Source organism: Salmo salar, chromosome 10 (assembly GCF_965601325.2).
Source record: "Salmo salar chromosome 10, fSalSal1, whole genome shotgun sequence".
NCBI classification, from domain to species: domain Eukaryota; kingdom Metazoa; phylum Chordata; class Actinopteri; order Salmoniformes; family Salmonidae; genus Salmo; species Salmo salar.
In genome coordinates, this window is record NC_138300.1 from 50,017,596 (window position 1) to 50,032,394 (window position 14,799).

At 45.3% G+C, this 14,799-nt stretch overlaps 1 protein-coding gene across 1 annotated transcript in view; it reads right to left on the reverse strand.

The window, feature by feature from the left end:
• The window catches only part of niban1a (niban apoptosis regulator 1a), a 71,863-nt gene extending 59,151 nt beyond the window's left edge, over nucleotides 1-12,712 (reverse strand). The window contains exon 1 of the mRNA XM_045687878.2: nucleotides 12,553-12,712. Within this exon, the coding sequence (XP_045543834.1) occupies nucleotides 12,553-12,607 (55 nt within the window). The 5' untranslated portion in view covers nucleotides 12,608-12,712. The remainder of the gene's footprint in view (nucleotides 1-12,552) is intronic.
• Nucleotides 12,713-14,799: the final 2,087 nt, after the last annotated feature.

The window sequence follows — 14,799 nt, forward strand, 5'->3', positions numbered from 1 at the left end:
AAAGTACAGAACAGCTAAACCCCTCCTTTACCTACAGTACAGAACAGCTAAACCCCTCATCTACCTGCTAAAGAACAGAACAGCTAAACCCCTCATCTACCTACTACAGTACAGAACAGCTAAGCCCCTTCTCTACATACAGAACAGCTACACCCCTCATCTACCTACAGTACAGAACAGCTAAACACCTCATCTACCTGCTAAAGAACAGAACAGCTAAACCCCTCATCTACCTCCAACAGTACAGAACAGCAAAACCCCTCATCTACCTACTACAGAACAGAACAGCTAAACTACTCATCAACCTGCTACAGTACAGAACAGCAAAACCCCTAACATACCTGCTAAAGTACAGAACAGCTAAACCCTTCATCTACCTGCTAACGTACAGAACAGCTAAACCCCTCATCTACCTACTACAGTACAGAACAGCTAAACCCCTCATCTACCTGCTACAGTACAGAACAGCTAAACCCCTCATCTACCTACTACAGTACAGAACAGCTAAACCCCTCGTCTACCTGCTAGAGTACAGAACAGCTAAACCCCTCGTCTACCTGCTAGAGTACAGAACAGCTGAACCCCTCCTCTACCTACAGTACAGAACAGCTAAACCCCTCCTTTACCTACAGCACAGAACAGCTAAACCCCTCATTTACCTGCTAAAGAACAGAACAGCTAAACCCTTCATCTACCTGCTAACGTACAGAACAGCTAAACCCCTAACATACCTGCTAAAGTACAGAACAGCTAAACCCTTCATCTACCTGCTAACATACAGAACAGCTAAACCCCTCATCTACCTACTACAGTACAGAACAGCTAAACCCCTCATCTACCTACTACAGTACAGAACAGCCAAACCTCTCCTCTACCTGAAGTACAAACAGCTAAACCCCTCATCGACCTGCTACAGTACAGAACAGCTAAACACCTCATCTACCTACAGTACAGAACAGCTAAACCCCTCATCTACCTGCTACAGTACAGAACAGCTAAACCCCTCATCTACCTGATACAGTACAGAACAGCTAAACCCCTCCTCTACCTACTACAGTACAGAAAAGCTAAACCCCTCATCTACCTGCTACAGTACAGAACAGCTAAACCCCTCATCAACCTGCTACAGTACAGAACAGCTAAACCCCTCATCTACCTGCTAAAGTACAGAACAGCTAAACCCCTCATCTACCTGCTAAAGTACAGAACAGCTAAACCCCTCATCTACCTGCTAAAGTACAGAACAGCTAAACCCCTCGTCTACCTGCTATAGTACAGAACAGCTAAACCCCTCATCTACCTACAGTACAGAACAGCTAAACCCCTCCTTTACCTACAGTACAGAACAGCTAACCCCTCATCTACCTGCTAAAGAACAGAACAGCTAAACCCCTCATCTACCTACTACAGTACAGAACAGCTAAACCCCTCATCTACGTACTACAGTACAGACCAGCTAAACTCCTCATCTACCTGCTACAGTACAGAACAGCTAAACCCCTCATCTAACAACAGTACAGAACAGCTAACCCCTCCTCTACCTACTACAGTACAGAACAGCTAACCCCTCCTCTACCTACTACAGTACAGAACAGCTAAACTCCTCATCTACCTACTACAGTACAGAACAGCTAAACCCCTCATCTACCTGCTAAAGTACAGAACATCTAAACCCCTCATCTACCTGCTAAAGTACAGAACAGCTAAACCCCTCGTCTACCTGCTACAGTACAGAACAGCTAAACCCCTCATCTACCTACAGTACAGAACAGCTAAACCCCTCCTTTACCTACAGTACAGAATAGCTAAACCCCTCCTTTACCTACAGTACAGAACAGCTAAACCCCTCATCTACCTAAAGTACAGAACAGCTAAACCCCTCATCTACCTGCTAAAGTACAGAACAGCTAAACCCCTCATCTACCTGCTAAAGTACAGAACAGCTAAACCCCTAATCTACCTACAGTACAGAACAGATAAACCCCTCCTCTACCTAAAGTACAGAACAGCTAAACTCCTCATCTACCTGCTACAGTACAGAACAGCTAAACCCTTAATCTACCAACTACAGTACAACTAACCCCCTCCTCTAACTACAGAACAGCTAACCCCTCCTCTACCTAAAGTACAGAACAGCTAAACCCCTCATATACCTGCTACAGTACAGAACAGCTAAACCACTCACATACATGCTACAGTACAGAACAGCTAAACCACTCATATACCTGCTACAGTACAGAACAGCTAAACCCCTCATCTAACAACAGTTCAGAACAGCTAAACCCCTCCTCTAACAACAGTACAGAACAGCTAAACCCCTCATCTACCTCCAACAGTACAGAACAGCTAAACCCCTCATCTACCTGCTAAAGTACAGAACAGCTAAACCCCTTCTCTACATACAGAACAGCTAAACCCCTCATCTACCTGCTACAGAACAGCTAAACCCCTCATGTACCTACTACAGTACAGAACAACTAAACCCCCAATCTACCTGCTAAAGTACAGAACAGCTAAACCCCTCATCTACCTGCTAAAGTACAGAACAGCTAGACCCCTTCTCTACATACAGTACAGAAGAGCTAAAGCCCTCGTCTACCTGCTACAGTACAGAACAGCTAAACCCCTCCTTTACCTACAGTACAGAACAGCTAAACCCCTCCTTTACCTACAGTACAGAACAGCTAAACCCCTCATCTACCTGCTAAAGAACAGAACAGCTAAACCCCTCATCTACCTGCTAAAGAACAGAACAGCAAAACCCCTCATCTACCTACTACAGTACAGAACAGCTAAACTCCTCATCAACCTGCTACAGTACAGAACAGCAAAACCCCTCCTTTACCTACAGTACAGAACAGCTAAACCACTCATATACCTGCTACAATACAGAACAGCTAAACCCCTCATCTAACAACAGTACAGAACAGCTAAATCCCTCATCTAACAACAGTACAGAACAGCTAAACCCCTCATCTACCTACTACAGTACAGAACAGCTAAACCACTCATCTACCTACTACAGTACAGAACAGCTAAACCCCTCATCTACCTACAGTACAGAACAGCTAAACCCCTCCTCTACCTAAAGTACAGAGCAGAGCCTCATATTATCCATTCAGCTTGGTCCTGCATCATCAACTTTTAAGCTAAAATGTGGATCCCTTCCAGTCCGGAACGAAATGGAGAACAAAAATGCATTGATGGAAGTTGGATAATGGTGAAATAATTAGAGTGCACGTGTTGAGAGCTCATTATTTACAACAGTGTGACACAAGTCAATATTACCCAGGACAGGGTATCTGGCGTTATTCACTTAACTGTATCAATGAGAGAGAGAGAGAGAGAGAGAGAGAGAGAGAGAGAGAGAGAGAGAGAGAGAGAGAGAGAGAGAGAGAGAGAGAGAGAGAGAGAGAGAGAGAGAGAGAGAGAAGAGAGAGAGAGAGAGAGAGAGAGAGAGAGAGAGAGAGAGAGAGAGAGAGAGAGAGAGAGATCTTCAGTGGAACTTCCCACCATGAGGCATTGTTGTTTTTTCCCTCAGGTCCCAGCTGTTAAACAATAACCTAGTTGAAGGTAGTTCCGTCTCCTCTCTCTGTGTGCCCTAACAAGGCCATTTCCCCACTGATCACTGCAGTGCTTATCAGACTAAAGTCTCCCTTCCTCATATCCACATTCCTCTGGCTACGGCACTCACTGAGTGGATATCCTGCAACTCCTCATAGAGCCATGACCCAACCCGTAACATTGTTTGCTCCTATTTCATTCAAGATGTGTGTGTGTGTGCATTTATCTGTGCGGATGCAGTAATGTGTAAATGAACGGATTGTCTAAGTTGTATCAAACTAATGATGTAACTCTGAATGATGTGACTCAGAGTTACATATAATACAAGTTTACTATAATACCATCTGACTTGGTGCCAATGCATGGGGAACTGATGAAGAAACATGTTTTATTTTGGCTGCATTACACTGAAGATGGCTGGGTCAACCAGTTTGCGGTGTGTGCATCTTCAGGAGTGAAGCAGCGGTCTAAGGCACTGCATTTAAGGGGTAGAGGCGTCACTACAGATCCTGGTTCGATTCCAGGCTGTATCACAACCAGCCATAATTGGGAATCCCATATGGCGGCGCACAATTGGCCCAGCATCGTCTGGGTTAGGGGAGGGTTTGGCCGGTGTAGGCCGTCATTGTAAATAAGAATTTGTTCTTAACTGACTTGCCAGGTTAAATAAAAGTTAAAAAAATAAAATAAAAAAATCTTCAGGAGTGTGCCGTGTTTGTGTTGGGGCAGGCTGGAAGAGCAGGACTCTCCAGTGAAACAGGGCTTAGTGTGCTGAAGCACCCTGCCACAGAACACTCTCAGAACACTCTTACCATACAGAACAGTCTCAGAACACTCTTACTATACAGAACACTCTCAGAACACTCTTACCATACAGCACAGTCTCAGAACACTCTTACTATACAGAACACTCTCAGAACACTCTTACCATACAGAACAGTCTCAGAACACTCTTATCATACAGCACAGTCTCAGAACACTCTTACCATACAGAACACTCTCAGAACACTCTTACCATACAGCACAGTCTCAGAACACTCTTACCATACAAAACACTCTCACCATACAGCACAGTCTCAGAACACTCTTACCATACAGAACACTCTCACCATACAGAACACTCTCAGAACACTCTTACCATACAGCACAGTCTCAGAACACTCTTACCATACAGCACAGTCTCAGAACATTCTTACCATACAGCACAGTCTCAGAACACTCTTACCATACAGCACAGTCTCAGAACACTCTTACCATACAGCACATTCTCAGAACACTCTTACCATACAGCACAGTCTCAGAACATTCTTACCATACAGCACAGTCTCAGAACACTCTTACCATACAGAACACTCTCAGAACACTCTTACTATACAGAACACTCTCAGAACACTCTTACCATACAGCACAGTCTCAGAACACTCTTACCATACAGCACAGTCTCAGAACACTCTTACCATACAGAACACTCTCAGAACACTCTTACTATACAGAACACTCTCAGAACACTCTTACCATACAGCACAGTCTCAGAACACTCTTACCATACAGCACAGTCTCAGAACACTCTTACCATACAGAACACTCTCAGAACACTCTTACTATACAGAACACTCTCAGAACACTCTTACCATACAGCACAGTCTCAGAACACTCTTACCATACAGCACAGTCTCAGAACACTCTTACCATACAGAACACTCTCAGAACACTCTTACCATACAGAACACTCTCTGAACACTCTTACCATACAGAACACTCTCAGAACACTCTTACCACACAGCACAGTCTCAGAACACTCTTACCATACAACACAGTCTCAGAACACTCTTACCATACAGCACAGTCTCAGAACACTCTTACCATACAGAACACTCTCACCGTACAAAACACTCTCAGAACACTCTTACCATACAAAACACTCTCAGAACACTCTTACCATACAGCACAGTCTCAGAACACTCTTACCATACAGAACACTCTCACCATACAGAACACTCTCAGAACACTCTTACCATACAGCACAGTCTCAGAACACTCTTACCATACAGAACACTCTCACCATACAGAACACTCTCACCGTACAAAACACTCTCAGAACACTCTTACCATACAAAACACTCTCAGAACACTCTTACCATACAGCACAGTCTCAGAACACTCTTACCATACAGAACACTCTCACCATACAGAACACTCTCAGAACACTCTTACCATACAGCACAGTCTCAGAACACTCTTACCATACAGCACAGTCTCAGAACACTCTTACCATACAGAACACTCTCAGAACACTCTTACCATACAGCACAGTCTCAGAACACTCTTACCATACAGCACAGTCTCAGAACACTCTTACCATACAGCACAGTCTCAGAACACTCTTACCATACAGCACAGTCTCAGAACACTCTTACCATACAGCACAGTCTCAGAACACTCTTACCATACAGCACAGTCTCAGAACACTCTTACCATACAGAACACTCTCAGAACACTCTTACCATACAGCACAGTCTCAGGCACAAGGGGTGCATGTTTTGGTCTTTGCCCTAGCACTATACAGCTGATCAAATAATCAGAGGTTGATGATTAGTTGATTACTTGAATTAGCTGTCTAGTGCTAGGGCAAAAACCAAAATGTGTACCCCTTGGGGATAAGCTGAGTTAGGCTATATGACTCCTCTCCGGTGCTCTCCTGTGCTCTGTATACTTTTAAGCCCAAAGCTGGAGGTTGAAAAAATACTTAGTAGTCGCCAAAGTTCCGGAGCATGTCTTTAACATCCTCCAACACATGATCCATACAACCTATCTATAAAGCCATTCTCTGTAGACCAGAGTGTAAAGATGCTGATAGCCAGGACTGCTTGCCATTCAGGTCACAAGCAGTAAAAGTTCATGTTTATGTCATGTCTTTTCCAGTCATTATGTAAGCAGCGTTCTATAGACCATATGTTCAGCCTCTGAAGTAGTGTGTGTTGGGGGTGTGTGTGTGTGTGTGTGTGTGTGTGTGTGTGTGTGTGTGTGTGTGTGTGTGTGTGTGTGTGTGTGTGTGTGTGTGTGTGTGTGTGTGTGTGTGTGTGTGTGTGTCAACGAGACAGTCTTCTAGTCACTCCCCCCTGCTGGCTGCTAACAGCCTGTCACACCACATTCGCATGTCTGCTGTGCTTTGAAAGGGAAAATACTAATAAACAAATGTTGGTAGTGGTTTTAAATATTGAGCGCCCAGCAATCAGCAGAGCAACCCAGAGCAGAGTCATAAGCGGAAGGTTACACCTGTGTGTTAATGGTGTTGTGTTGCTGGATGGCAAGCTCAACAGGCTATACCATTACATCACCCATCCACAACCCCATTCATCACCCCATTATGTAAAGGAGCTTCTTCAACCTAGTTCTGTGGAGTAGGTGTTGTCACGGTGAAAAGGGTTTTGTGTTCAGATGAGATTATTTGAATTTTTAGAGGGAGTTTTTTGGGGGATGTGGGTTTGGCTCAATTTGCAGAGCATCGGCACACACACACACACACACACACACACACACACACACACACACACACACACACACACACACACACACACACACACACACACACACACACACACACACACACACACACACACACACACACACACACACACACACACACACACACACACACACACACACACACACACAGAGTCTGTGCTGCTTTACTGGTGACCTCAGTGATGTATGTGATAGGAACATGCTTTCCCTACAGGCTTCTTCGGCAGTAGTAGTGTGTGTGCCTGTGGGAGGGCTGTGAAATGACATCAGGGAGCCATGGGAATCATGAGTGTTATAACAATATAACGTCATCATCGATATTGATGGACTGCCAGAAGCAAGTCCAATATTTCCCCAAGGAAAATATACTGCTCAAAAAAATAAAGGGAACACTTAAACAACACATCCTAGATCTGAATGAAAGAAATAATCTTATTAAATACTTTTTTCTTTACATAGTTGAATGTGCTGACAACAAAATCACACAAAAAGAATCAATGGAAATCAAATGTATCAACCCATGGAGGTCTGGATTTGGAGTCACACTCAAAATTAAAGTGGAAAACCACACTACAGGCTGATCCAACTTTGATGTAATGTCCTTAAAACAAGTCAAAATGAGGCTCAGTAGTGTGTGTGGCCTCCACGTGCCTGTATGACCTCCCTACAACGCCTGGGCATGCTCCTGATGAGGTGGCGGATGGTCTCCTGAGGGATCTCCTCCCAGACCTGGACTAAAGCATCCGCCAACTCCTGGACAGTCTGTGGTGCAACGTGGCGTTGGTGGATGGAGCGAGACATGATGTCCCAGATGTGCTCAATTGGATTCAGGTCTGGGGAACGGGCGGGCCAGTCCATAGCATCAATGCCTTCCTCTTGCAGGAACTGCTGACACACTCCAGCCACATGAGGTCTAGCATTGTCTTGCATTTGGAGGAACCCAGGGCCAACCGCACCAGCATATGGTCTCACAAGGGGTCTGAGGATCTCATCTCGGTACCTAATGGCAGTCAGGCTACCTCTGGCGAGCACATGGAGGGCTGTGCGGCCCCCCAAAGAAATGCCACCCCACACCATGACTGACCCACCGCCAAACCGGTCATGCTGGAGGATGTTGCAGGCAGCAGAACGTTCTCCACGGCGTCTCCAGACTCTGTCACGTCTGTCACGTGCTCAGTGTGAACCTGCTTTCATCTGTGAAGAGCACAGGGCGCCAGTGGTGAATTTGCCAATCTTGGTGTTCTCTGGCAAATGCCAAACGTCCTGCACGGTGTTGGGCTGTAAGCACAACCCCCACCTGTGGACGTCGGGCCCTCATACCACCCTCATGGAGTCTGTTTCTGACCGTTTGAGCAGACACATGCACATTTGTGGCCTGCTGGAGGTCATTTTGCAGGGCTCTAGCAGTGCTTCTTCTGCTCTTCCTTGCACAAAGGCGGAGGTAGCGGTCCTGCTGCTGGGTTGTTGCCCTCCTACGGCCTCCTCCACGTCTCCTGATGTACTGGCCTGTCTCCTGGTAGCGCCTCCATGCTCTGGACACTACGCTGACAGACACAGCAAACCTTCTTGCCACAGCTCGCATTGATGTGCCATCCTGGATGAGCTGCACTACCTGAGCCACTTGTGTGGGTTGTAGACTCCGTCTCATGCTACCACTAGAGTGAAAGCACCGCCAGCATTCAACAGTGACCAAAACATCAGCCAGGAAGCATAGGAACTGAGAAGTGGTCTGTGGTCCCCACCTGCAGAACCACTCCTTTATTGGGGGTGTCTTGCTAATTGCCTATAATTTCCACCTGTTGTCTATTCCATTTGCACAACAGCATGTGAAATTTATTGTCAATCAATGTTGCTTCCTAAGTGGACAGTTTGATTTCACAGAAGTGTGATTGACTTGGAGTTACATTGTGTTGTTTAAGTGTTCCCTTTATTTATTTGAGCAGTGTATCTCTGGCTCTACACTGTTTAATATAAGAAATGACTAGGACGTTGTGCAATCCCATCCACTGCCTGTGTGTGTGTTATGTATTGTACTGTGTGTGTGTGTAACACAACTTGATACCACAAGAACTGTTACTGCCATAGGTTAACTATCATAAACTGGTCCTGCAGTGTTACGGAGGTCTGGGGTTTAAGATGTAACATAGCTTTTTATGAACCATGACTCAAACAACTTCTAACAACTAGAGTCCCCTTCATTCAAAGTACTAACTGACCTAAACCTGGGCATTGATCAATGTGTCTAGTGTTGTAGCAGTACCACAGATACAACAATGAGACAGATAGTTTACCAGATGTATAAATGTGAAGCATCCAATTGATGTTTCCGCTTGATGTCTCCCAGTGGCCCGCAGTGGGACAAAATGGAACGAGATGGATTTTGGCTGGCATTCTGCAAATTTTCACATCATTTCTAATCACTGAATCAACATTACCATTTTCCAAAGTTTCAAAAAATTGCATTGTTTAGAAGGAGTGAAAAGGCGAATTGAGCTATTGCACAAGCGCAATTCACAGAGTAGGCGTTCCGTAATGGTAATATTCAAATATGTGCTAGAATGCACCAATAGGATCTCGCTAGCTTATGCTTGGCTCTACCCACCTCCTTGTATGTTCTGCCCACTATGACTCATTTGTTTCCATTTGAAACGACAGGCTGTGGTCTATCTTGGTATAGTTCTAAAAATCTTTGGCAGTACCACACAGTGGTATCATGCTAACAAAAGCACAGCTTGCCTGTGTGGAAAACATACATTTTCTTCAGGTGATGTCATACCAGCCGACATCCCTTTCATGTGTTGCCCCATAGAAGAGGATTTACTGCGTCATTGTAGTTTGGCTCGGTTCTATGAGATAAAAACAGCCACTTTCATTTATAACAACCACAGTTTCTACTGCACACAGAACTCAACCATACCATGACACAATTCAATAGTCAGACATCGTGCAGAAACTCTTTGCCATTCAAACTGGAAGCTTGATGGATCAATGTTTGTATGGGAGTTGATTTGTCTTTCTTTGTTTAATACACAGCGCTGACCACTCAGTCAACAAGCCTGAATAAACAACAGGTGGGCATGCTTGCAGCGCTGCTTAGTCTCTGCAGAAACACTCTAGCTTGAGCCAAGCGTTTGAATATCTCAGAGATTATGTCATTCCAGCTGGGGGAAACTGGCAACAGCAGAAGAATGGCAAGCTGACTATTCAATCAAAGAGAAATAATGCCTGCTAAAAAAAATGTACTTCCTGAAAAAGCAAAAGCTCTGATAATAATGTATCCTGTAGTACTGTGCTATTGGTCATGTTTACATGTTTTGTGTCCTGAGCTCAGAGGACCATGAAGCTCTAGAGTTTACAGGCCAATCACACGCCTGCTCAAGTGGCCCAAGGATATGGTTTTCATTTGACTCTGTGCTTTTCATAGGCAGCAGCAGCATATGCTCTCTGACTGATTCAGTGTCCATTGTCAGTGATGATTGTCCATGTATATTGATATCACGGACCACATACATTGCAGTAATTCAGAAGTCAGTTATGTTCTGGAGGGAGGGAGCCCGGCTCTGTGACAGTCAGGTAACTGTATATAGTGTCACCTCAGATATTGTTCATGACTTCATCTGACAATTCAATTTAATACAACATCTTCCAGACTCTTGAGAAGGGTAATGACGACACTTCATTCTATCGGGTAGGGGTGCCAGGTAGTGAATCATGTATTACCATACAGACACACTCACAACAGGGTGGAACCCACACACCCACAGACAATTCATGGTAATGGCATCACTAGCTCAAATAACAAACCCTGTCTGTGCCACTGCCACCCAAATTTGGCCTCTGAGGCTTTTCTTGGAGGAGTAAGGAATGTTATCACAATGAAAAGAGGCATCATCACTTTGGACAGTGTTATTATTAATATCGGATGATTGTTAATGGTAGAGAATGACATGGCTAAGCACTTTCCATTAGCACCTGCCGCCAAACACACACACACAGACACACACAGACACACACAGGCACACACAGGCACACACAGGCACACACACACACAGCACACACACACACACACACACAGGCACACAGACACACACACACACACACACACAGACACACACAGACACATACAGACACAGACACACACACACAGACACACACAGGCACACACACACACACACACACACAGACACACACAGACACACACACAGACACACACAGACACACACAGGCACACACACACACAGACACAGATAGACACACACAGTCACACACAGGCACACACAGGCACACACAGACACACACAGGCACACACAGGCACACACAGGCACACACACACAGGCACACACACACAGACACACACACACACACAGGCACACACACACACACAGACACACACACAGGCACACACAGGCACACAGACACACACACAGGCACACACAGACACACACACACACACACACACACAGGCACACACACACACAGGCACACACACAATAAATGAGAAATACATCATCCTTTGTCCACTGTCCCCACCCATATGTTTCTCAATAGTCACCACAGTAACCTGAAGAGAGGTAGAAAGGTAAAACAGGTCCAGGCACTTTTTTGACTACTTCTCACTTTTCAGCTGCCTGCAGGGCTAGAATGACAGGACTGGCCTGACCTGATAAAGCACTGCCAGATACAACTGGACAGATAGACAGACAGGACAGGACGGCGGGCGGGACGGACGGACGGACAGACAGACCCTATACTGTTACTGTATAATTCCCATGACATGAAAGTTAAACTATGCCTTTGCTGTCAAATATCTAGGCTACTGATATAACATGATGCAGGCTACAGCCACATCGACCAGCCAGTGTAGCCATCATCCAGGATGATCCTAACACCAGACTGTGTAGTTATGATCCTACATTCCATCCATTTTTTTAATGTGAGATCTTTCTCAGATGACATTGACAAGGCAATTTGTTATTTGCTAATTTTACACGGTAGACTAGGGTCACCTCAAGTGTCATTCAAAAATGTACACTGAATCCTGTCTATGCTATGTCTCACAGCATGTTGCACATTTCACATTTCAAAAAATATTATGCTTTTTAGGCTATTCCAATGTGTGTGTCGTCCCCCTCCAACAGGCCATGATTTGATTTAAATACCTGTCTTTTCCTGAACAAACACGAGGTAAAAAGATTAAACGATAAAAAGAAAAACGGGTTCCACGAGTTCAAATCTATTCTGTCAAAGATCAAATCAAGCTAGTAGCCTAGGCTATGTGACAGTGTGAATCGTGAAGTAAAAAAAAGTTAAATAAATTGCTTTGTCAAATTTTGTCAATGGAAAACAGAGTGGCATAATCTTACCATAAGCTTGCCGTCTCCAGTAAATGTTTACCGCGCTAACCCGTTTATAGTGGAGCGAAAGGTAAGAGCTCACATAATCATTTGAAAAAGCGTCCTTTACCTCTTATGTAGTTGGATTTACTTTCATCCAGGAGACTGGACGGTGATATCCCCATGGTGGCAAGCTGATGTGGACAAGGGTCTACTCTCTGCACGTTGGGTTAACTCCGGTGTAGTCTCTCGTATCGATCGCTGCGTCGCACAGTGTAGATGCCTCTCTCTCTCTCCTCTCTCTCTCTCTCTCTCTCTCTCTCCTCTCTCTCTCTCTCTCTCTCTCTCTCTCTCTCTCTCTCTCTCTCTCTCTCTCTCTCTCTCTCTCTCTCTCTCTCTCTCTCTCTCTCTCTCTCTGTGGCTGTCATTCAATGCCAGTTGTTATTGTGAACTCCCCATCCCACAAGCGCTACTTCCTCGTTCATTCTTTGGACCCTATGCCACTGGCCTAGCACACACCCCCGCAGCCCGACCTCCGGAGCACCCCAAGATATATATATTATTAAAAGTAAAAAATCTTAAAATTCTATTAAAAATCGCAGTCTCATGGCAAAAATGTATAGAATAGCAAGAAATTAGCTCAGAGATTCTGGACAATCCTTGTCCGGAAGGGAAACCTTTATCATAAAAAATAATGATTTTGTTGCATTATTTTAGCTTAAAATGTACATTTTGCGACATTTTATAATGATCAATTATTACTCATTTCCATGTGATTTTTTTCCTGAGTAACTCTCAAAAAAAGCGTTAACTTTTTTTCTATTATTTCTAAACTTTCTTTCTCTTTGCATTATTGGGAAGGGCTGTTGTTTACCAAAGCATGAGGAAAAAATTATTGTATTTTATTTGCCTTGTCAACTCAGTCACCGAACAAACGTTTTAATCACTGTTCTGCAACATGTGATGAAACAATGGAAGTATTCCTGGAGCATTTAATGGCGCTATAAAACAACACACAGTGCTAGAAATCCTCGCTCAGACCTTGCGTGGGCCCGTTAAACTGCGCTAAGCCAACGCCCTATGCATTCTCCCCCTATATTCTTTTAGCTTCTAGTTAACACAACCAGAGACAGCTAGTTATGGGAGCAGCAGCCTTAACCAACTCCACCCAACTAAAAAGCCTACTATGTGCCTGAGCAATCGTTCCTCCCCTCATCCTTCCTTAGGGACATACATTCATGTATTTTATGTGTGTGTTTTCACTGTCTCCACCTCCTCCCTAGCGCCTCTCTCTGAGCCATAGGACCTCATGTCACGCTCTGACCTAGGAGAGCTGTGTTTTCTCTGTTTAGTTAGGTCAGGGTGTGATAGGCGGGTGGGCATTCTATGTTTGGTGTTCTATGTTTTGGCCGTGTATGGTTTCCAATCAGAGGCAGCTGTCATTCGTTGTCTCTGATTGGAAGCCATACTTAAGTAGCTTGTTTTTCCCTGTGTTTTCGTGGGATCTTGTTTTTGTGCAGCTGTGTTTGAGCAGCCCCAGAACGTCACATTTGTTTCAGTTTCTCCTGTTTCTTGTTTTGTTCGGGTTCACTAATAAAATAAGTGGAACTACCGGCACGCTGCGCCTAGGCTGATTTATGACAGGGAATTCGAAGATAGCACTCGTGACAGAAGATCCCACCAAAAGAAAGCCAAGCAGCATGCGCTCACCAGGAAGACGAGTGGGACCAAGCAGTGTGGATCAGAGGACTGGACCTGGGAAGAGATCCTGGATGGGGCAGGACCTTGGACAAGGCCGGGAGAGTATCGCCGCCCGCCGGAGGAGATAGAGGCAGCGAAGGCGGAACAGCGATACTGGGAAGAACAGCTAAGAAAGCAACAGGAGGCCGAGAGGCAGCAGCAAAAAAAAATTGGGGGGGGGGCACATGGGTAGATTGGCTAAGGCGGGTTTAAGATCTGAGCCAACTCCCCGTGCTTACCGTGGGGAGCAAGTGACTGTACAAGCACCGTGTTATGCGGTGGTGCGCATGGTGTCGCCCATGCGCACTCACAGCCCGGTGCGCTCGGTGAAAGCTCCTCACCACTGTCGTACTAAAGTTGGCACCCAGCCAGCTTGGAGTATGCCCGCTCAGCATTCCTGTCCTCCAGTGCACCTTCATTGCCCAGTACGTCCTGTGCCTGCCCCGCGCACTCTTCCTCCAGTACGCCTCCATAGCCCAGTACGGCCGGTGCCTGCTTTGAGCAGTCGGTCCTCAGTGCGTCTCCCCAGTCCGGTGAGACCTGTTCCAGCTCCACGAATAAAGCCTCCAGTGATAATCGATGGTCCGAAGCCTGTAGAGATGATCCATGGCACGAAGCCTCTAGTGATGATCCATGG